At 39.2% G+C, this 22,592-nt stretch overlaps 4 protein-coding genes across 4 annotated transcripts in view; 1 reads left to right on the top strand and 3 right to left on the bottom strand.

The window, feature by feature from the left end:
- The window catches only part of LOC137288184 (blood vessel epicardial substance-like), a 164,777-nt gene that overhangs the window by 59,964 nt on the left and 82,221 nt on the right, over nucleotides 1–22,592 (top strand). The window contains exon 2 of the mRNA XM_067820619.1: nucleotides 8,256–8,354. The gene's annotated coding sequence lies outside the window, so the exon portion shown is untranslated. The remainder of the gene's footprint in view (nucleotides 1–8,255; nucleotides 8,355–22,592) is intronic.
- LOC137286365 (alpha-L-fucosidase-like) lies at nucleotides 885–7,217 on the bottom strand. The gene is made up of 8 exons (XM_067818177.1): nucleotides 6,835–7,217; nucleotides 6,509–6,615; nucleotides 6,035–6,165; nucleotides 4,768–4,898; nucleotides 2,542–2,642; nucleotides 2,174–2,306; nucleotides 1,613–1,783; nucleotides 885–1,405 (listed from the first exon to the last, which is right to left on the bottom strand). The coding sequence occupies exons 1-8, from the start codon at nucleotides 7,206–7,208 to the stop codon at nucleotides 1,156–1,158; spliced, it is 1,398 nt and encodes a 465-aa protein (XP_067674278.1). The 5' UTR covers nucleotides 7,209–7,217; the 3' UTR covers nucleotides 885–1,155.
- Nucleotides 10,094–14,576, bottom strand: LOC137286244 (alpha-L-fucosidase-like). The gene is made up of 8 exons (XM_067817977.1): nucleotides 14,191–14,576; nucleotides 13,805–13,911; nucleotides 13,229–13,359; nucleotides 12,493–12,626; nucleotides 11,829–11,926; nucleotides 11,452–11,584; nucleotides 10,833–11,003; nucleotides 10,094–10,674 (listed from the first exon to the last, which is right to left on the bottom strand). Exons 1-8 carry the CDS (start codon nucleotides 14,571–14,573, stop codon nucleotides 10,440–10,442), a joined length of 1,392 nt encoding a protein of 463 aa, XP_067674078.1. The 5' UTR covers nucleotides 14,574–14,576; the 3' UTR covers nucleotides 10,094–10,439.
- Nucleotides 17,098–21,911, bottom strand: LOC137288185 (alpha-L-fucosidase-like). Its single transcript, XM_067820620.1, has 6 exons — nucleotides 21,478–21,911; nucleotides 20,085–20,218; nucleotides 19,738–19,835; nucleotides 19,333–19,465; nucleotides 18,337–18,507; nucleotides 17,098–17,585 (listed from the first exon to the last, which is right to left on the bottom strand). The coding sequence occupies exons 4-6, from the start codon at nucleotides 19,431–19,433 to the stop codon at nucleotides 17,351–17,353; spliced, it is 507 nt and encodes a 168-aa protein (XP_067676721.1). The 5' UTR covers nucleotides 19,434–19,465; nucleotides 19,738–19,835; nucleotides 20,085–20,218; nucleotides 21,478–21,911; the 3' UTR covers nucleotides 17,098–17,350.

Here is a 22,592-nt window from a genome sequence, read left to right as displayed (position 1 = left end):
GAGTGTACGCAAGAAAGTGATATATCCCACACCAATACAGCACATCCCCTTTCTCCCCTAGAAAAATCCCTGAGGAGCATTTCCCTCTAACTTTTGGGTATCTTAATTCAGCCTCCTTCTCCAAAACTACTGGATCTGAATCATAAATATGAGCCTGTCCTCATCTGAACACATCTTGCTGTATCAGCAGATTGTTAAGAGTATGGTACGTGACTGGCCATGACATATATATGTCTGTATATTTGGTTTTACTGTTAATGGGTGACCTTGTGTCAGTGTGCTATCAGAATATTGACTGTACTTGAACGACAGAGGTCAGGAAGATGGCATGCATGAAATGCCACAATGGCAGAATAGCAGTCATGTCATGTGAAAATAAGGTGTTGAATTTGACATGAATGTGCTTGTAAAGGTGCCTAAAACAATCCTTCTCACATAATGTGTCAATATTTTAATGATAGTTTATTAAACAACTTTCTTATTTTAATGAAAAATATTCTGAAAACAACTCACAGAGTTGGTGTGATGTTCTGATTATGATCAGTGGTTCATTGATTATGTTATGTTTATTAGTTTTCAAGCTAGACTGCAATTCATCAGTGCGCTTTTGTGGCAAATGGACTATAGTTTCACTTAAGAAAAACACGACTTTTTCATGTACACTTAGCAAAAGTGTCCCAGAGACACAGTCTGAGTTCCTAATGAGGAATTAATTATCTCCTTATTTGGACTTTGTATCTCCTAACTAGGAGATACTGTCTTCTAAGTAGGAGGTATTGTCTCTTAGGAGATACTGTCTCTTCATTGGACTTACTTAGCTGCTAGTTAGGACATAAGTATCTCCTAATTAGGTGATAATAACTGATGTTAACATAAAGACATCAGGGATTGAAACATATTATTTTATTAACTGTAGAATACATCATAGACAATAACATAGTAAATTTATACTGTACCAGTGGAAAGTCAGAATGCAACGTTTTACATTATCTTTATAGTCTTTCAATTTTTATAGACAATTGATGTACAGTGATATCTTTACATTTACTCCAACCCGAGTTTTAGATACCATTGTCTACTGGTATATCTGACTCACAGTGAAACCGTGAATCATCCAAAAGAATAGAGTGTCTGCTATTGGTGTCTCCCTGTGTTTCAGTTGGTGATGCCAGTAAGTTTGAACACCCAACCCCACTGGCATGGCATCTGGTTGACAGGGATGGCAGGAACATTAACTGCCATCCCACCCGATGCCCGCTTGTTCCATGTGAACTGACCCTGGTAACCTAGAAGGGTGACAGTTGTGCTGGAAGAGGGCACTGGGGCACCAAGGGCAAGGTTATTTGTGGTTCCATTTGGCCATGAAAATATGATAGCGTAGACACTGCCTTCATTCTTTGTGTACCTGAAAATTACAGTGTCTTGGTAATCATTAATTCAATATAGCATTAATTCTTTTTTGCTGAAGCACCTGAATATTTTGCTTTTGTAATAATTCATATAGATGCATAAAGTCTATTTTGGAATATTGTTGTATGATAATTTATATATATATATATTTTGTCTGGGATACTCAAGCACAAAGGTGATCTGCAACTCTTATTCTGCTCACCAAACACGAGGAGTGATGGTATCGTTCTGATGGGACCAAGGTTTGCTGCTGTAGATAGCTTCTCCATTGACCTTCAACCACTGCCCCATGCCCCGTAGTCTCTCCTCATAGATCGGTGTAATCATTCCGTACTTGGTAGGACCAACATTCATAAGCATGTTGCCACCACAGCTATGTAGGGAAAGGAAGTGAAGTCATTGATTGAAACCTCTCAAAAGTGACCTACTTCATAGTAATATTGTGTCACATGAATTGATCATGTTCCTGGGGTAATTTTGTCAAAGCTAGAACCACACATAGCATTGTTCTTTACTTCACTAATGACTTCAGTAGACTGGTTTTCAATTTGCAATCCAGTAAAGAATTCCAACGTGCGTAAGACCTCTGTTTTGATAAAACAGAAACTTATTGACATCACCAGTTGGCATGGGTCACTGCTCATAGAGACAGGATTGTTTGGTAAATGGCATCATCTGTACTTGTTTTCTGTGCAATCACAACCTGTAAATGAATATTTATTTACAAGTTTGACCCTTGTACAGAGATACTGAAAATAGATACCTTACAGTTTCTGCAAAAGTTTCAATGATTTCCTTCATGGTGAGAAAGTCGTTCAGACTGGCTTCTCGGCGGAATCCCCAAGACGTCTTATCGATTGTCATGGCATTCACCCACTTTCTAGGCTGAAGGGTGCCTGTAAGGGTTAGGTAAGACATCAAATCGAAGTTCTTCATTAAAGTTTTAGAAAAGGGATTTTGATTCAAAGAGGAAATTATTGTGAAAACAGCTGTGTGTATGCTACAGGGGATTAGGAGGAAGTGGTGGTCAAGCAAATTCAGGGGAAATGTGTTACTTTGATTTGGGGAACAAGGAAGCAGGGTACAAGAAGGACACATAGTCAATGAGGGATATGGAGGAGATAGTCTTACCTGGATTGTACCTGTCTGTACAGGTGAGGACTCCCCCATGATGACATTTTATACCATTGTTTCCCCAACGGTCATTTGTCACCACAGTGTCCTTGACGGGACTGAAGATAAAGACATATATGTGCATTTTCAGGTTTTAGAATACATTGAAAAAGGTTATTACCTTCCTGTTGACAAAGTGAATGTCATTGATAAATACATATTCAATCTGATGGAACTAGATAGCTATTCTCAAGAAGTTCATAGCCCTACAAACTACAAACCCATCCTTTACACTACTGCAGTTAAGAATTCCTAGGACTACTAAAGTTTCGAAAATAAGTGCACAGATTCAATCAAATGGGTCTAAAATATACATCAAGCTTCTACAAACGTGAAGTTTTGTGCATGCAGAACACAAAACATCCTCAAGTTTACATGAAAATATGTCACATTGTGTCCTCTTGGTATTGATAGTCTTTTTAAATATATATATGTGCAACCCATGATTCAGAAAGGTATTAGGTGCTGATTCGTTGAAAAAAATGTGCTATTAGTCTGAAGATGAAAGGAAATTGATCTGCCATCTGGGTATTTTCACTCTACAGATGACAAAGAACTGTGATGACAAAAAGAACCTGTGATATTTAGACATCCGTGCTCCGCCTTGAACTGATACTGATAGCTAAGGACATAGCATGTCTTGTCAAGAAAAGACTCTTTGAAGGTCCTTTTTGATGACTAAGAGTTACCCACAACCCTACCTTTTAAAATTATTTTATCTTTAAGGAGATGCCCTTTCAGTTTACGAGAATGGTGATGGTGCGGTATTGATTTTCTCCAGGGTTCATGAAGTTCTGCAGAGGGTAGTCAAGGGAATAATTTGTCTCTTCAGTTTGTCATCTTTTTCATTTTTGTTGATGTAATTTGATTTTAAATATTAAGAACCTAGTAAAGTCTGCTGAGCAAGCAAATGAGCTCATGTTGCAGTTTAACCTTTCAGCTCTATTCTACTGCCTAGAAGAACACGGTATGTTAGATGTGACAAGCAGGGTCTCAGATTTCACCCTGTCATGAAGGGTTCAGATGGAAAAAAAATATGCTAAAGTTTTCACATCCATCATGATTCATGAATCTGTGATTGTCTTTAAGTGTCTTTCTAGAAGCTTGTAGCATGAAAATTGAAGCAGTTGATGCATGGGTTTCAACTTCCAATTATGTTTTAAAAGTAATTTTTCTGTTTGGGTACAAGTGCAATTTATCAAACAATGAGCTTCGATATTCAGTTCCTCCATCGGTTTTAGTTTATTTAGATAACTTAAACACAGATGTACAAAAACCAATGTCTTTTGCATGTTGAAGAGAGTATAAGCTCTGTATAAAACCTGGGATCATGTCCACTCTCAGCTGGATGTCTTGCATTGATGAAACCAGGGACTCTTAGGTGTATCAGACCTCAAACTCCTTCAGCTGAAGGTTTCAGTTTCAGTTTTCTATTTTGCTTGCAGATTGCATGTTTTAATACTTGCATTCCTTTGACCAAGGAAGGTCTAGAATAGGCCTTTAGCAACCCATGCGATTATGCTTGTTGTAAGGGGCGACTAATGGGATCAGGTGGTCAGGCTCGCTGACTTGGTTGACACGTATTATTGGTTCCCAGTTGTACAGATTGATGCTCATGTTGTTGATCACTGGATTGTCAGGTCCAGACTTCATTGTTTACAGACCGCTACCATGTGACTGGAATATTACTGAGTGTGGCATAAAATTCAACTCAACTCAACTCTACTCAACCCACTCACTCACTCACTCACTCACTCACTTGCTCACTCGCTCACTCGCTCACTCACTCACTTGCATTCTTAAATTGTTTGCAAACAATGTCGGCCAAACAATTGCGCTGTTAGGTCATTCTTATGGTGGTCTGAAGGAGTCTATGAATACATGTTCCGATACCTTTTGTATGTGCAATCCTGTAAGTATTGTAAACAAAAAGCTGTCGTAAGTCTTTTATTAAGTTTTATTGTAAATACTTGTTCTTGTATGTCATTCCATAGTGTTGATTCCTAAAGCAGCAAAGTTATGACCTTTTCATATAGATCAATGTTTTGAATTGACTTAGAAGACTGAGATCATTTCACGTTTAACGTCTTTATAGGTGCTGAGAAGTTGAAAATTAAAAGGCCACATAGCGAGACAAAGGACAAGCCTGAGACTGGATGAGGAGACCTTAACTACAAAGCTAACCTGTCATTGTATAGCCAAGCTATAAACTTTGTAGAATCCCAGTAGGTGTCCGGTCCAATGGGTCCATCTGACCATACAACCTCAGGCTTGTAGGTGTTGACAAGCTCATACAACTCGGGCATTGTCTTAGTCTGAAATTGAGATCATTGACATCATTTCTAATATTCAACCATTGCACATAAGCTTTTAACATACAATCAATATGATTTCATGTGTTCTTTGTTTTCTTACAATGATAGTGATATTATGCAGTGAGAGGGATATTGCTGAGACAAATGTGTGAAGCCTGTATCTGGTGTACCTCACTATGATATTGCTGGAATATTACTGAAAGCTGTGTAAAACCTGATCACTTTTCCAAGGAAATACTTTTGGATTTAGGTTCAAGTAATGTAACTCGTGAGGATATAACTGAAAGACCATCCTAGACTGAACTTTGTTCTGTCAATACATGAAGTGGTATTGTCAAACACAATTTATGAACCATATAATTTTTATTTTCATAAATGAAGTTGCAATTTGGGGTCTTCCACATTTTAAAGCTTTCCATATCTTACAAGATCTGTCATTTTTTAAAACACATTTATGTAGACTTTGTACATCCTCATTCATATCATTATGAGTGAGGTGGTGGGGTGGGGGTGTGTGAGGTCTTTGACTGCATATAAACATTCCCTGGTAATACGAATAGACAAGTAGACATACATGCAGATTCATGTGTCAACTTTTGGGGACAGTTCCCCATACTTTGCACGTAAGTGTTCATAAGGGGTACAGACAACCTTGAAGATGGTCCAAGGTCAGAAAGACCTCACCTGGAAAGACTAAAGTCTTTGGTTTTGTTGGATTTGAAAGGAATCCTTCAGGTGGCCTGCTGTCTGAATGGTCAGACCATCGATATTAAGGGTCTGCTTGCTAGTGAGAATTTCATGGTGTGTTGATATATGGACAGTAATGGTTTTTCATTTCTGTTCCGAAGGAATTCTTTCAGCACCAGGAGGAAGTCTGATACACTTGGGATCCAGACACTCTAGGCCTTCACTTCAAGAGAAATATGTTGGAAAGCAATTTTCAACCAACTTCATCAATACTGCCAATTGTGTTTTTCTGACAATGTTTCAGCTGGAACTCTTATACATCCATGCAAGAAAGCAAAATCTTGAAAGGGTGTTTGATTACTAAGTTTAATATGTTACCTCATGTATTTTTATGGAGAGACATGCATTAGGAAGGCAATGGGATATTTGTTAAACAAGAATTCTCTCACCAGCACAAATTCCTGAGTTGTGAAGTTGTTAGCAACATCTTTCAGATACAGAGGGTGGAACCACTCATAAAGAGAGTGGTACAGTCCAAAGCGCAGGTCTGTCTTGCTGCGGATGGCCTGGGCCAGCTCACCTGACGACAAATGTATCCATCGGTGAATTTGTTTACATGTATTTGTAGTTTAATGCCATACACAGCACAACTAAATATGATGCTTCTGCAGAGTCAAATCTGGAGTCGAATTCTAATGAGTTAGTGACAGGATGTGAATAAAAAGCTATACAAAGAGCCTTTATGAGGGCTGTATATGATCCCAAACTGCTACTCACTCACTCACTCACTACTTCATCAACATGGAGGATGGAGTAACAGCAGATCATTAAAATGCCACTGTATGCATGCATGGAGGTCGATAACATGGGAGATAATTTAAATGACCATTATACTATGAAATATAGGTCATGTAGTTTCTTACCGACAATGTCTCTTTTTGGTCCAACCATCTGGGAGTTCCAGTTGAAGGAGACATTGGTTGGCCAGTTGCAGAAACCTTCATGATGCTTGCTTACAAATACAATGTACCTGCAGCAGACAGTCATGGTGTTATAGGTTTTAAGGACTAAATACTGCATATGTAAAAATGTAAAATTAAATTAAACACCACAAACTTTATGTCTTAAGTAACAAAGTCATTTTACTCACTACTATTGAAATAGTTTTCCCAAAATGTTTCATGTCTTGATCCCTCACATTTGATTAACATGACAATAGTAGATAGGAATAGTACAAACTGTCTCATACTTGGCACCAGAGTCTTCAAGCAGTTCTGCCCATGCATTAGGGTCATAAAATTCAGCTGTAAAATCTTGAGCAAAATCTGCATAGGTCCAGTCTGGTTTGTAGTTCTTCTTCATGAAGTCTGCATAAATGGCTTCCTTCTTTGTCCCCTCCCAGCGTTCCCAGAACCACTCAGAACCGAAGCTTGGTACTGAGAACACTCCCCAGTGAATGAAAATTCCAAGTTTAGCTTCATCATACCATGGTGGAAGTGGACGGGAATCTATGGAAGCCCAGTTTGGTTCATAGCGAACTTCTGGAGTTCTCTTGTGTACAGAACTTGCTTGAATAGTAATAAGGACAGTGAGGACAACTGTACCAGCCAGCCAGACAGCCATCTTGACAGTGGGCACATTTACTGTTGTTAAGATATGACTGTTATCATTTCTAGATATGTTGGCGTTATCTGGGACAAGGTCATGATGTTGATTATTTTTTTTGTGGGTGATATTGTGGTGTTTATTAACTGACAAGCATAAATGAGAAATCCCAAGACTCAAAAAGAAGGCAGCATGCATGACTAAAAATTGTGCTTTCCTTTCTGTTTTAGTTGAGAGAATGCAACTTTACAAAATATGTTATAGATTGAATGGTTGAGAAACATGTCATTAAATGCTGTTTTCACTAAGATTGAGTTTCTAAATATAATGCATACTTCAACTTTGTTTCAATAAACAAACAAATAGCATTCAGGCTCAGTACCAAACTGTTGTTTCCTGGCTGGTTGATACTAGACCGAATGGAGCTTATGTTGCTGTGTTGTCCTACAGCATGTAGCTGATTTTGTATTGTGATCTACAGTGTTCTGTGTGTGTGTTTTCATTAAATAAGCATATTCCTTTTCATCAATTTATTGAAAATATGTTCGCTATTTCCCTGTATATATAGCACATATATGGTGGGAGGATGTGTACAGTATACTCATAGTAACTCAATTTAAGGCCAGGCCAATTTTATTTCTTGTTTTGTGGATTTTTGTCTTCAGAAAGCCTAGGAAGGAGACAAAATAGTGGTCAAAGCAAAAACTTACATGAGTTTCCATGTTTACTCTTTTAGTTTTTTATATCTCAACTAAAGATAAGTTGAGTGAGTTTAGGTTTCACATTGATTTCAAGACTACTTCAACATAAGGATTTTATTTTTGTCAGAGAGGAAAATTAATTAGTTTTTATGTTGGTTTTTATTCATGGCAAAATAAAAATGGTGGATCCGTAGAACAAGAAATAAAATTGGTCAGGCCTAAACACAAAAAAATTTAAGCAGCTCTTGTATACACTCATATATCCTGCAAGTAAAACATAATCAATGGGATTTTATTCCATGTCTCAGTAGTTTTTAATGAGCAGCATTTGTTAAAATTTCTATTTCAATGCATATTTTTTCAGGAAATAGAATCAACATTACCTGTGTAATACATGGAAAATCCTCAGAAGTCTATTGCCTAAGTGCTCGACAACTTGAAGAATGCATGAAAGTCGGATCAGGTCAGCTTCTTCATATATTATCTTACGCTGCCTGGTGATTAACATTTATGGAGTTTTATCAAATAGAAACTTTTTGAGATATGTTAAATGGTCAAAGACACTATACATTTACATATGAAAATAGTAGTATGTGACTACTGTATTATCTAAAAAGCAAAAAACAACTACATTAATCCCATAACCATTATGTTTCATCTTAGCTTCAGCCAAGGTGTTAGCTGTGACCCCATAGTGGAGAGAATTTTGTTTGTTTACAATGCATTCATCTCTACGACAACAAGGTTATACTTGCTGTATAATAAATGCAAAATGTGATATAGTGTTGGGTAGGGGTGTCCCAGTTCATCGAACTGAGGTTCAAAGTGTAACTGTTGATGCTTCCCAGCCAGTGGAAAGATTCAGTTTGGGTTACAGTTGGTAGTGCTATTTAAGGCTGTCGCGACATTCTGCTAAAAGCCAACTCCCAGCTATGACTGTTCATTAACTCTACAGTTTATGGAATATCAGTATTTTTTAAAGTTTTTGTCTGCTAATGTTTAACTTATGTTATAACTTATGTAATATTTGGGATATTCTAGAATTTTTTTAGTTGATTTGAACGCACACATTCAGAGTCAGGCACCTAATTGCCAGCACACAAAGTCAGCTGCCTATCCCACTCGGCCACTGTGACTACAGACTGTGTAGCCATCTGATAAGTGTTAATAGGCATGGTTCCTTCTTTTGATATGTTTTTTTGACTTCGCATCTCAATAGGCTGATACTTTGACATTGGGTAGAAGTCTACATAGTTACATCCAGCACCCCAGAACTCAGATCTACTGATGAGGTTACCCTCGCTGGTCATTTGGGGTAGTGGGGTAGCATAATGGTTAAAGTGTCATCTCGTCACACTGAAGACAGGGGTTCAATTCAGGTGTCCCTCTCAGCGATATTGCTGGAATATTGCTAGAAGTGGCACAAAATCATACTCACTCATTCTCTTACTCCTTAGTAGTCAGCAGGTTCCAAGATAATGTGTAGCAGGGCATTTGGTCAGCACACAAAATGAAAGTGAATTTCATTTTTATGTGACAAGGTAACATGTTTAACTGGGAATTTAGATAGCACTTTACTGATGACTACTTTCATTATATATATAAGATTAACATGAGTATGACAGAGCGTGGCCTCAATGGACGCCTTTCTGATGAGGTTAACCCTTTTGGTCACGTGTACATTGTGTGCAAGGGTGTCACAGGTAGCAGAGCATAGTGATAGTGGCCATCTTTCTGATGAGGTTAACCCTTTTGGTCACGTGTACATTGTGTGCAAGGGTGACACAGGTAGAAGAGCATGGTGATAGTGGCCATCTTTCTGATGGGGTTAACCCTTTTGGTCATGTCTAAAACATAGCAGACTTTTTGAACAAATGTTTGTGGTTAAGACCACATGGATTTGACAATTTTTGCCACACAAATGTGTCATAATTATGTTTTACTATTCTCATAACCCATGAAGATCTGGGCCAGACTTGACTGTTTCCATAATAGCTGGGATATTGCTGATTTCTGCGTTAAATACAATATAACTAACAAACAACTGTTTGGCATCATATGAAAACTCTTCTTGAAATCCTGACTAAATCAGTTCCATGTTAATTCAAGGGAGTGTCTGCATTTACTCCTGACCTTGTGTTGTCATGTCAGGTTTCTAAAGATTAAGTATCTGTAACGTTGAACAAACAAACAAAATGGGTATGATGATCATGTTATTTATGTATATACATGTTTATACATATTTATGCAATTAAGATGGCATTTATTTCATCATCAGATTGAAATTGTAAGTAGTAACATAAATATCTATTTGGACCCAAACCAGTCAGACGTTTCATTGCACAGTGTCCACCCCATTAGTGTCCATCAGTGGTCAGTTCCATTGTCAACCAAATCTGTGTTTGCCCATCCGTTTAGCAATCGTATGTGTCTCTGTAAAGGCCAATTGTCAAGCACGTGTTTCATTTTCAAGGATCCTCCTATTAAATGTCAATTATATGTGTGAAGGTCATCTAATAATTGAACATTTATGTAATCGTCAAACCATTTATACCATTGCGAAGACCCATGCCCACTGACATGGCATCTTGTTGACAGGAATGGGAGGGATTGTGATGCTGATTCCTTTGGGTGAAGCATTCTGCCATGAGAAAGAGCCTTTAGTGTACCCAAGTAGGCTGACTTTCATTCCAGTTTTTGGCAAAGCTGACCCAAGGATGAGTTGACCTGATTGTGGCCAGTTGAGTACAATGGCGTACACTGTCCCTTCTCTCTGTGTGTACCTGAAAGGGATATCACACTTTGTAGTACTGAACGTGTGGCATGTCTCATCCTAAGTCCAAAGTATAGACTTACAAATGTTCATAGACTGGGCCCACCCATGTTTCCAAATCAGTTAATTTCAAGCACTGCCAAGGAATGGAATATCTAAAGTACCTACCAAACTCCTGGCGTGACTGTGTCATTCTGGGCCACCCAAGGTTTGGAGGCATAGATGGCCTCTCCATTCACCTTCAGCCATTCTCCCAAATCACGCAGTCTTTCCTCAAAGATGGGTGTTATCATGCCATATTTTGTTGGTCCTACATTGATCAGCATGTTTCCTCCACAGCTATAAGGGAAAAAAACAGTATGAAAGACAATGATGGCTTCTGTAACTGTGTGCAAACAATGAAGGTGGCGGCAGCCGAGCTGTATGCTGCCACAATTCACTCTGCAGTGTTATGTGAAATGTGAAACCCATGATGTCAGGTTCCAATCCTGATTATGGTTTAACGTTTATTGTAGCAGATCATGCTTATGGATTTTTGCCAGAATGCCTAATGTTGACAAGCAAGGTATCACCAGAGGCTTGCCTTCAATATTACAGTGATATATACATTCATATTGATCATAACTGTTGAAGCACTTGTTTCACGTGACACACTTATATATCCATCAACACAGTTTTACTGTGTTCTCATTTTTGTGTTTTCATTTGTGTTGTATTAACCTGTCAGTTTTTGTGTACTCACCTGACAGTTTTTTGTGTACTCACCTGTCAGTGTTTGAGCACTCACCTGACAGTTTCAGCCAGTAATGTTATAACTTCATCCATGGTCAGATAGTCTTCCAGGGCTGCCTCTCGGCGAAATCCCCAAGATCTTTTGTCAAGTGTCATGGCATTCTCCCACTTTCTTGGCTGAAGCACTCCTGTAGCATATAGGCGTAGCTTCAGACAACAGATGTTATTCTGAATCTAAGGTGATTTCATGAAAAATTCTAACGTCAGAAATTACAACTATCAGCTGGAATTCAGAAATATAATGTACCGTGTGTTAAGCCCATTTATTGTGTTATAGACCATGCTATTACTGGGTTCCCACTAAGGGGAGGTTTTACATCACACTGAGTCAACAGAGAACTCACCCTTCCCATAAAATATTGTGTTTATTACCTGGGTTGTACCTATCTGAACACGTCAAGACCCCACCATGATGACATATATCTCCGATTCCCCATCTGTCATTGGTAACAACTGTGTCCTTCACTGGGCTGTAAAGAGAAGATTGAAGTGTGCACCATTATAAACACTGCCTGTAACAAGTATGATTGTAACATGCTGACATGACATGCGGTGTCATCTTGATTCCCAGTTCCAGTGATCTGTCCAAAAGTAGAAGCCAGAGTCCCTGCCTCTATGAGAACCCCCAAATCCCCCAAATCACAGACAATGGTGAGAAAACCTGGAGTGAGTAGTGCAGAACAATTTAAGTACCATAAAGCATTCTTCATAATTTTACCTTCCTTTCTAATTGCTTTGATGTTAATAAAGAATTTGTTTTTGACAAACTCCACAAACACCTTGGCCAACAAGACAAGTGCCAGTGGAAGGTTATTCAAAACAAAGCATTTTTATAGGCATTATTTGGGGTGTCCAACCAATCCATTTAGTGCTGGTCTTCATATGAAATGAATGGGAAAACATATTTGCTGAATAGGAACAATGTAATGAAGTGGAAACTTAATTTGATGTATATTTTGGCACTGAAGGACTCGTGACTGGCTCTGCCCTGTCAGTTTATACTCTACAATTTTCTTCCACAACATCCCTGGTATACCTGTCATTGTACAGCCAGGCCAGGAACTCCTTTGAAGTCCAGTAAGTGTCTGGTGCCTCCCAGTCTCCATCAGACCAAACAACATCGGGTCTGTAGGTGTTCACAAGCTCATGAAGCTCAGGAATAGTCTTTTCCTGAAATTGATTTGAAATACATTGGTATACCTTGTTATTGCAATAGGTTTTATGCTCCATAGGAGTTCTAGATAATCAATACAAGATGGTTATAATGAATTCACTTCATTAAAAATAAATTAAGTGACTATGAAAAATGTAGCCTTCATTTTCTTAGATGCTTGGAGCACCATTATGATGTTTATCAGTCACTTGTTTATACCCCTGTTAGTATTGTCCATTCTAACAGGATGTCTGTTGTGCACTGCACGCCTTTATTACCTTCCCAAAAAGGGTTAAAATGGTTGTCTGCCATGAGTTATACCATAGCAGGGTACTTTGAAAATGGACTTCACATACAGCACCCAACCAATCACTGATGAATTTAACCTACCAACTCGACCTTGCTCACCAACCAATTCACAATCATGATTGCTGACTCATGTAAATCACCTTTAAAGAACTTGCAGATATCATTTATGGACATGAAGACAGGCAATGACAGGGTTGATAAGCAGCTGTGATCCAACTCCCATTCAGGGGAGATACTCATCACTCACAGCATGTAGCTCACCCATACTATATCTGACAATCCATCAAAGATTGTTTATACAGAAGCTGACCTCAGGAAACTTGGTGGTGGTGAAGTTGTTGGCCTTGTCCTGCACATACAGAGGATGGAACCACTCAAACAGGGAGTGGTACAGGCCAAAGTGGAGGTCTGTCTTGCTGCGGATGGCCTGGGCCAGCTCACCTGACAAACAATGTATTCATTAGTGAATGTGTCTGTTTGATAGTCAGTGAGAGCCCATCCGTATTACACCTTTATTAATAATCAGATCTGGAACTGGCAATGTAGTGATTGATGTTGTGGAGTATTATCCACAAAGACACTGGACAAAGTTCCTGAGAACCAGAAAATCTGACCAGATCATCCACAGAAGCTTAACTGCATGGCAGAATATGACATTTACCAGCAGTGCTGAATGGGGTGTGGTGGAGTAGCCTAGTGGTTTAAGCATTTGCTGGTCATGCCAAAGGTATGGGATCCATCCCCATCATGGGCACAATGTATGAAACTTATTTCTGGTGTCACTTGCTGTGATATTGCTGGAATATTGCTAAAAGAGGATTAAAACTATACTCACTCACCATCGCTCATCTGTATCCAATATGATATATAGCGTACAGTTTCTTACCCACAATGTCTCTTTTTGGTCCAACCATCTGGGAGTTCCAGTTGAAGGAGACATTTGTTGGCCAGTTGCAGAAACCTTCATGATGCTTGCTTACAAACACAATATACCTGCAACAGACAGTGATGGTGTTCAGTGGATGAATGTTCGGGCTGGTGCACTGAATGATCCCAAGTCAAAGAGTGTAGATTGAATAAAACAACACAGACTTTGTTATATTATCTAATCATGTGAATATTGCTTCAAGAAGTACAAATAGTAGTTTTTGAAAGGGTTTAAGGACTTAATTTTTTACATTTAATTTACAAGAATAGGCAATGTGTCATAGTATTAAATGGTGAAATGTTCAGCCTAGTAATCTAAAGCACACATAAAAAATCATCTCATACTTAGCTCCAGAGTCTGCAAATAGTTCCGCCCATGTGTTGGCATCATAGAATTCAGCTGTAAAATCTTTGGCAAAGTCTGCATATGTCCAGTCTGGTCTATAGTTGTTCTTCATAAAGTCAATGTACGCAGTTATGTTCTTCCCTTGCCAGCGTTCCCAGAACCACTCAGAACCAAAGCTTGGTACTGAGAACACTCCCCAGTGGATGAAGATTCCAATTTTAGCTTCATCATACCATGATGGAAGGGGACGGGAATCTAGGGACTCCCATGTGGGGTCGTAGCGAAGTTCTGTAGTTGCTTCATTAGCTTGGATAGTTAGAAAGAGGGTGAGGAAAACAGCACCAGCATGAAGGACAGCCATTTCGAAAGTGATGAGATGCATTTCTGTTATGCGATAACTGTCCTTGTTATCAATCTGGAACAAGGTTATGATGCTGTGCTGATTATTTTTTGTGTGTATGATACGGTCATGTAACTTGATTGGGAATGTATACTATATCTATCCTTGACATGTAATAAAGTGACATGCATATATACATATGCTGACGATTCAATCATATTTGTAGTTCAGTTTTAATCACCTTCTTAGTATTTTGTATTATCAAAATTTGTACATTGTACAAAGGAACATGCCAGTTGTCATTTTAATGTTGTTTCCAATAAGGCTTGTTACACTGTACTACTAAAATATCCTGTTACCCTACTGAAACACAAGTTACTAGGTATTCTGTAAACTGTTTATTTCTCTTTTGTTCAATAAACAAAGCTGAGTCCAGAGGTTTCTGCTGTTTGATAGTATAAGATGCTTTATGTGATTGAGAAGAAGGTATTGTTGTTGTAATGTCTTTAGTTCTGATAAAGATTAATAGGTTTTTGCATTTCTGGAGCTGTGAATGTTATCACATTGCATGGAATGGTGGGAGGATTTACTTGGTATTTACATATGTTCTTAGCTCAGATAAACTCACAACCCCATTGACTTAATTTGGGATTGTATTCTTGTTTTGTATTGCATTCCACATCCAGTAAATTTGTGTGCCAAGGTTTATATGGGATTGAAATGCATTATGGAATATCATTATGAGCTCCGGTGCAAGTGTGGCATGTTGTAACTGATGGTAATAAACCATGAAATCCAGCTGTAATCGATGCTGTGTGAGCCATCACAATTCTGACTTTTACACCTGGCGTATTGGAGGGCATTTAAGCCTACACCATGTGCACCAGATAACATCCTTTTTCATGTGACAAGATGTCCCATTGGGATATGTATAGCAGGGTGTTGCGGTAACCTTCACTTTACTGATCATGTGACATGTGACTATGTCATGGGACCTTTTTGGTGAGGTTGGTTGTTGGTCATGTCTCTGATATATATCTTAGACTGTGTGTAGCAAGGTGAGAAGTCAGCCAACACTTTACTGATTGGCATGAGTCTCTTTTGTCAAAACTACAGAGGACCACAGGTTATGAGCTTCATGGCAAGATGTCAGCTCATCGCCAGCTGATGGTGTAGGGTCTTTTGTCATAACTACAGAGGACCACAGGTTATGAGCTTCATGGCAAGATGTCAGCTCATCGCCAGCTGATGGTGTAGGGTCTTTTGTCATAACTATAAGGTCTAATCACAGGTATGTGCCACATGTCAAGATGTCAGCCCATTACTAGCTGATGGGGTAAGGTCTTTTATCACAACTACAAGATCATCACAGTTATGGTCGTCATGACAGGATGCCAGCCCATTACTAGTTTCTGGGGAAGGGTCTTTTATCATAACTACAAGGTGATCACAGTTATGTGCTGCATGGCAAGATGTCAGCCCATCACCAGTTTCTGGGGTAGGGTGTTTTATCATAACTACAAGGTGATCACAGTTATGTGCTGCATGGCAAGATTTCAGCCCATCACCTGTTTCTGGGGTAGGGTCTTTTGTCATAACTACAAGATCATCACAGTTATGTGCTGCATGGCAAGATGTCAGCCCATTACTAGTTTCTGGGGAAGGGTCTTTTATCATAACTACAAGATCATCACAGTTATGTGCTGCATGGCAAGATGTCAGCTCATCACCAGTTTCTGGGTTAAGGTCATTAACAATAGCTGCAATGTGACCACAGGTTATTTTCTGCATGGCAAGTAGTCAGTTTATTTTTAGCTGACTGGGTAAAGGTCTCCTGTAAGTCATATTCTAAACATATCTGCTTTTGGATCAGAAAGCGTGTGGTTCAAATATTTTCACAATGCCACATTGTATTTGCACTGAAAGATACCATACTCATAATGTGACAGGCACCATTCATGTTTAAGCTGTGTGTGTTAAGCTAAACTATGTAGAATAAACAAACCAAGTATGTATTCATCCACGATATCTCCAGGGTATACGTTCCGATAAGTCTCCACTATACCCTGGACGCATCTACGGCTCTGCCCGATAAATTTATTACCTCCCTTTGCTGGCTCCGCCTTCTCACAGTAGCCAATCAGCTAGGCCGCCGTTATAACTGATCTTGCCAGTGTCAACAAAGGTAGCGGTCGCAACTGCAAAGGTTTGCTTGCAGTGCGTCCCAGATTTTAGGGAATTCAAACAAACAAATTGACAGGTCCAAAACTTTAAAACAACATATGCAAGAACGCCTTCTAACTCTTCCAGAGAACCTCTGCATGGTTTCTGTTGCCAAGTATAATTGGTTAGATAATTCAAAAAATGAAAAAGAGTTGTGATTGGTTCGCTCAACTTCCCAGCGTAGACACCTGACTGGATCAAAAGACAGTCAAGGGAGGTGATAAATTTATCGGGCAGAGCCGTAGATGCATCCAGGGTATAGTGGAGACTTATCGGAACGTATACCCTGGAGATATCGAGGATGGTATGTATTGTGATCACAACTTTTCTATATAGAGGCAAGTTAACATGAGAAGGAAATTTATTCATAACACACAAAATGTTAGCTTAATAACAAACCTGGTGACTTGAAACCCATGCCATTGTAATCAATCTCATTGATTCATTTTCAAGGTTTATACCATTTATTGTGTAAAAAGTGTCTATTCTGTGTGAAGGACTATTCTATTGTCAGCACTTTATGTTCATATACTTGTAGAGACCTATCCAACTCCAGTCATTTATTTCCTTGCAAAGATACATCTTGCTGTCAAATATTATGTCATTGCAAAGACCCATGCCCACTGACATGGCATCTGGTTGACAGGGATGGGAGGGATTGTGATACTGATTCCTTTGGGTGAAGCATTCTGCCATGAGAAGGAGCCTTCAGTATATCCAAGGAGGTTGACTTTCATTCCAGTTTTTGGCAAAGCTGATCCAAGTATGAGTTGACCTGGTTGTGGCCAGTTGAATACAATGGCGTACACTGTCCCTTCTCTCTGTGTGTACCTGAAGAGATATCACACACATCAACTGTAATCAAACTAATCATATATGAGTAATATTACTACCAGTTGTTCATTGTTGTGTTTACTGTGAAATTTACTGTGCCAAATAGTTTTTATACATGGTACTGTTTGGCTTATCACTGAGCTCTCTATTTCAACCATCAAAACAGTTGACATGTGATCGTCAAACTACAATAAATATGACTTTTAAATTAGCTAAACAAAATACATATATGTGTTCATTTTCTGTCAACTTCATTATCGAGGTGTGAGTAGACATAATATTGTTGTGATGGCTTTGAATATTATGGACCAAAGTTATTGGTAACTTCCAGTTGTCTAGTGGTCAGTTGGCTGTGAATAGGCCTCCATCATAAATGTCAACTTATGTATGAAACATGCAATTTTGATGCTGAGTTTGTGTCAATTTAGGGTGTTGGTTTGAATGATATCAGCTTGCATACGGTAATATGCTATGAATGGTGCTGATTGTCATGTCAGTTGTAGGTTTATTATTTCACACATACATCAATTACTTATTATTATTAGTTAGGTAGCTTTTGGATCTCATAGTAGATCTTCCCCTGCACACTTATATTTGCATGTAAAATTTTCAGTTTCACTCGTTCTGGGTTAGTCTTTCACCTCTCCAGTTGTTTGTTAAGGTGTGGATCTGTTGAGTACATACCAAACTCTTGGTGTGACTGTGTCAGTCTGTGCCAGTCAGTGTGTGGTATATATAAAGTACCTACCAAACTCCTGGTGTGACTGTGTCATTCTGGGCCACCCAAGGTTTGGAGGCATAGATGGCCTCTCCATTCACCTTCAGCCATTCTCCCATCTGACGCAGTCTCTCCTCAAAGATGGGTGTTATCATGCCATACTTGGTTGGCCCCACATTGATAAGCATGTTTCCTCCACAGCTGTAAATGACCAAAAGGCTTAAATACATTTTGATGGCCTCGGTAATTATGATGGAATAAAGAGGTAGTACTTCACTCTGCACAGTGAATGGTGGTCACATGGATGATAGGTTGCAAAAAGTGCTGACCTGGGTTACTTGTCCTCAATAGTGGTGACCTGAGTTACTGGTTCTAAACAGTAGTGACCTGGGTTAGGGGTCCTAAACAGTAGTGATCTGGGTTATGGATCATAAACAGTAGTGACCTGGGTTGGGGGGTCCTAATCAGTAGTGACCTGGGTTGGGGGTCCTAATCAGTAGTGACCTGGGTTATGGGTCCTAAACAATAGTGACCTGGGTTAGGGGTCCTAAACAATAGTGATCTGGGTTAGGGGTACTAAACAGTAGTGACCCGCGTTAGGGGTCCTTAACAGGAATTGCCTAGGTTAGTGTTCCTTGACAGTAGTGAAGGTAACCTGGGTTAAGTAGTAACTTAGGTTAAGCCATCTGAATGGTGGTGACCTTGGTTAAGGATCTTAAACAGTGGTGACCTGGGTTAAGTATCCTGAATAGTGGTGACCTGTGTGTAAAGGGTCCTAAACAGTGGTGACATGCTTTAAGGGTTGTGAACAGTGGTTCCATAATTAAAAGTGACCTAGCTTCCATGAGGAGTGTCACATATCTATGTATTGCCACAGTGTACACACCTGAGTTTCAGCCAGCACTGCTACAATGTCTTCTGTGGACAGAGTACTTAGCTTATTGCCTGTCTGTAAGTAATAAACTATATGGACTTGTTGGACCCTTGTACAAATAAATGGAGATACTGGAACTGACTTCTTAATACCTTACAGTTTCAGCAAACGTTTCAATAATGTCGTCCATGGTGAGAAAGTCTTCCAGGGCTGCCTCTCGACGAAATCCCCAAGATTTCTTGTCAATTGTCATGGCATTCTCCCACTTTCTTGGCTGAAGCACTCCTGTAGCATATGTGAAGAATAAACTGTCATAACCTTATTGTTTTTTAGGTCAGTATGACAGAACTTGAAGTAGTGAGATTATCCTGAATTAAAGGTGATGTGATCAAGGATTTTATTATCAGTGGAAAGAAGCCTTGTCACTTTTACAGTGTTCATTCCAAATGTTTGAATCCCACAAGAATTAAATTATCCCTTTTTGTGTATCCTAGCCTACTGCACTTGCTTTAAAGCAGTGTACAATGATTGTCTTGAAAGATATTTTAGCTAAGTACCTGGATTGTACCTGTCATGGCATGTCAAGAACCCCCCATGTTCACAATGGTCTCCATATCCCCATCTGTCATTGGTGACGACCTTGTCCTTCACTGGGCTGCAAAGAGAAAATATTCAGAATTCTAAGCTAAACCATTAGTATTGTTTTGATTTCTTGTCATTTGTCTTTAGATATGAGAATATTAATATCATTGCATCTCTAGACACCTTAAAACACAATCATTATGAAATTTGCTATAAAAATAATATACATACGGTACATATTATGCTGCTTGCAACAGTATCATCTTTTGGTACATTTACATAATGTCTCAGTGCGAAAGGTGTCCTGACAATATCTGTATACCTGTCATTATAGAGCCAGGCCAGAAACTCCCTGGACCCCCAGTAGTTGTCAGTTGCCTCCCAGTCTCCATCAGACCACACAATGTCTGGCTCATAGGTGTTCACGAGCTCATACAGTTCAGGAATAGTCTTTTCCTGGAATTGATTTCATTTGCATTTTGATGGTATAATGGTCCAAACGACTTTCAGAATATCACTGTAATAAAGATATGTAGTCAAGTGATAAACCAGCTAAAAAATTAAATGGCTTGAACTATGAACTTCTGTTCTGTTGCTTGGATGCATGACATACAGTGATACTTGACCTCTCAGTCTGTTGGTTATACCCCAGTCAGTATCAGCTGTTTTTAACAGGATGTCTGCTATGTTCACATTTCCCAGGAGTATGGCCATTGGGTTTGTGTTTGATGTGTAGTGCAGGAAAGGATTTCACACACTCTACCCACTGATCATGTCATTTCTGGTTGGTATGGACATTTCCACTGCAACTGTTCATGTCCAGTGAACTCTTTTTTGTAGGAGGTCATTATTTGACTTGGCAGATTTGATGAACTGCATATCAGAAGCCCATCAGATACCATGAAAACTCAGTATATTCATATATCTCCAGTCTTCAAATAGGAAACTCTACATCTGCACTTGTTTCAGACATGTTTCAACTACAAGATCCCTGTCTATCTTAGTTTAGTAACTAGCCCCACATGCTCTGCATGTGAATGCTCAGTTAATGAACTGGGAAGGGACCAAGTGCAGAGAAAAGTTAGAGGACAGTGAAGTCATTCTCTGAGATGCAGGCTCATTTTTTCCCCCAAGTCCGATTACTGTCAGTGCTTCCAGTGTTCCAGCATATAGTTAAAACATTATAAATTTTCAGTAGGACAAATTCAAATTTTGATGGAAGGTGAGTGGAAGTTACTATCCCTGTTGTGATAGATTGTATGTCTTATCTCCAAAAAGAGAAGAACTTACAACATGAGATGACAGAGGGATACCACTTTGCTGTATTATCAACTTGTTGGGTTCTATACTCAAACCCATCCCATCCTAAACTGGCTCATGAAGTCATTTCAAATTGTGGATATCAACAGCCTGGTGCTTTTATGAAGGGTGATATGACCTAAGAAGTTACGTTGACCTTTGTTCATTGAGTTAACTTAGTGTGAAAAGCAAGGATTCTAAGTTGAAACATGTTCTTGAGTTAGCCTAGTGTGCGATAGATCATTGTTTGACAAATGGTCCACACCAAATTGCAAGAGTATGGAACTCACCACAATAAAAAATGCAAGATGTAAGAACAGCAATGTGTCATGAGCCTATTCCTTCATTCACACCATTATGTTCACGTGTAAAATAATAGCCTTTATCCTATCGCAATCTAACAATATGAAGCTGACCTCAGGAAACTTGGTGGTGGTGAAGTTGTTGGCCTTGTCCTGCACATATAGAGGATGGAACCATTCAAACAGGGAGTGGTACAGGCCAAAGTGGAGGTTTGTCTTGCTGCGGATGGCCTGGGCCAGCTCACCTGGTAACAAATGTCTCAATCAATGAATGTGTCTGTTTGATGTTTAATGGTACAGCAATATTTCAGGTATATGACACATTAATGTAATTCTGACCCAACAATCCAGTGAACATAGCAATTATTCATGAATGTGACCGTCCAGTAAAATTTGTCATTTTGTGGAAGTGGACGGGAATCTAGAGACTCCCATGTTGGGTTGTAGTGAACTTCTGGAGATTTTTGGCCATGTAAGGCACTTGCTTGGATTGAAATGAGGATGGAAAGGAAGAGGGCACCAGCTAGAAGGGCAGCCATTTCAAAAGTGGTGAGATGCATTTCTGTTAAGATTTGATAGTAACTGTTATCACTTCTAGATATGATGATGTAATTTGGGTCAAGATCACTAGTTCTGATTCTGTGTTTAATGTGGCTATGACACAGATTACACGTGTCCTTGAGGACAGATGTACTGGCAGTGGTACAGATGCTCCTCTCAATATGGTGGTATAACTCACTCACTCACTCACTCACTCACTCACTCACTCACTCACTCACTCACTCACTCACTCACTCACTCACTCACTCACTCACTCACTGTTACCATCATCCGGGGAGATGTAGATCACTGCCCATGCTTTCAGGCACTGTTGTGGTTATCTTGATCAGGTTACATTCAGGAGATGTGTTACTGAAATTATGCCACAGAATCAGAAAGAAAATATGAAGGTCATTAGCAAAGTCAGAATTATTGTTGTCCAGCATGTGTTGAACATTCTTTGTTTTCTTTTGCCCTTGCTACCATTCTGAAAACTTGGACCACAAGAGCATTTCCCTGTGGTTGAAGATTCCTAGTTTAGCTTCATTGTACTGTACAATATGGAGGGGTCGGACAAGAGATGCCCAGTTGGGTTATAGCATATATCTGGAGTTTTGTTGTTGTGTAAAGGACTTGCTGAGACAGTTATCATTTCTACATAGGTACATGTGATCTAGGTGAGGGTTGTG

The sequence above is a fragment of the Haliotis asinina genome, chromosome 6 (genome assembly GCF_037392515.1).
Source record: "Haliotis asinina isolate JCU_RB_2024 chromosome 6, JCU_Hal_asi_v2, whole genome shotgun sequence".
Classification (NCBI taxonomy): domain Eukaryota; kingdom Metazoa; phylum Mollusca; class Gastropoda; order Lepetellida; family Haliotidae; genus Haliotis; species Haliotis asinina.
This window is presented reverse-complemented; position numbering and strand designations above follow the sequence as displayed.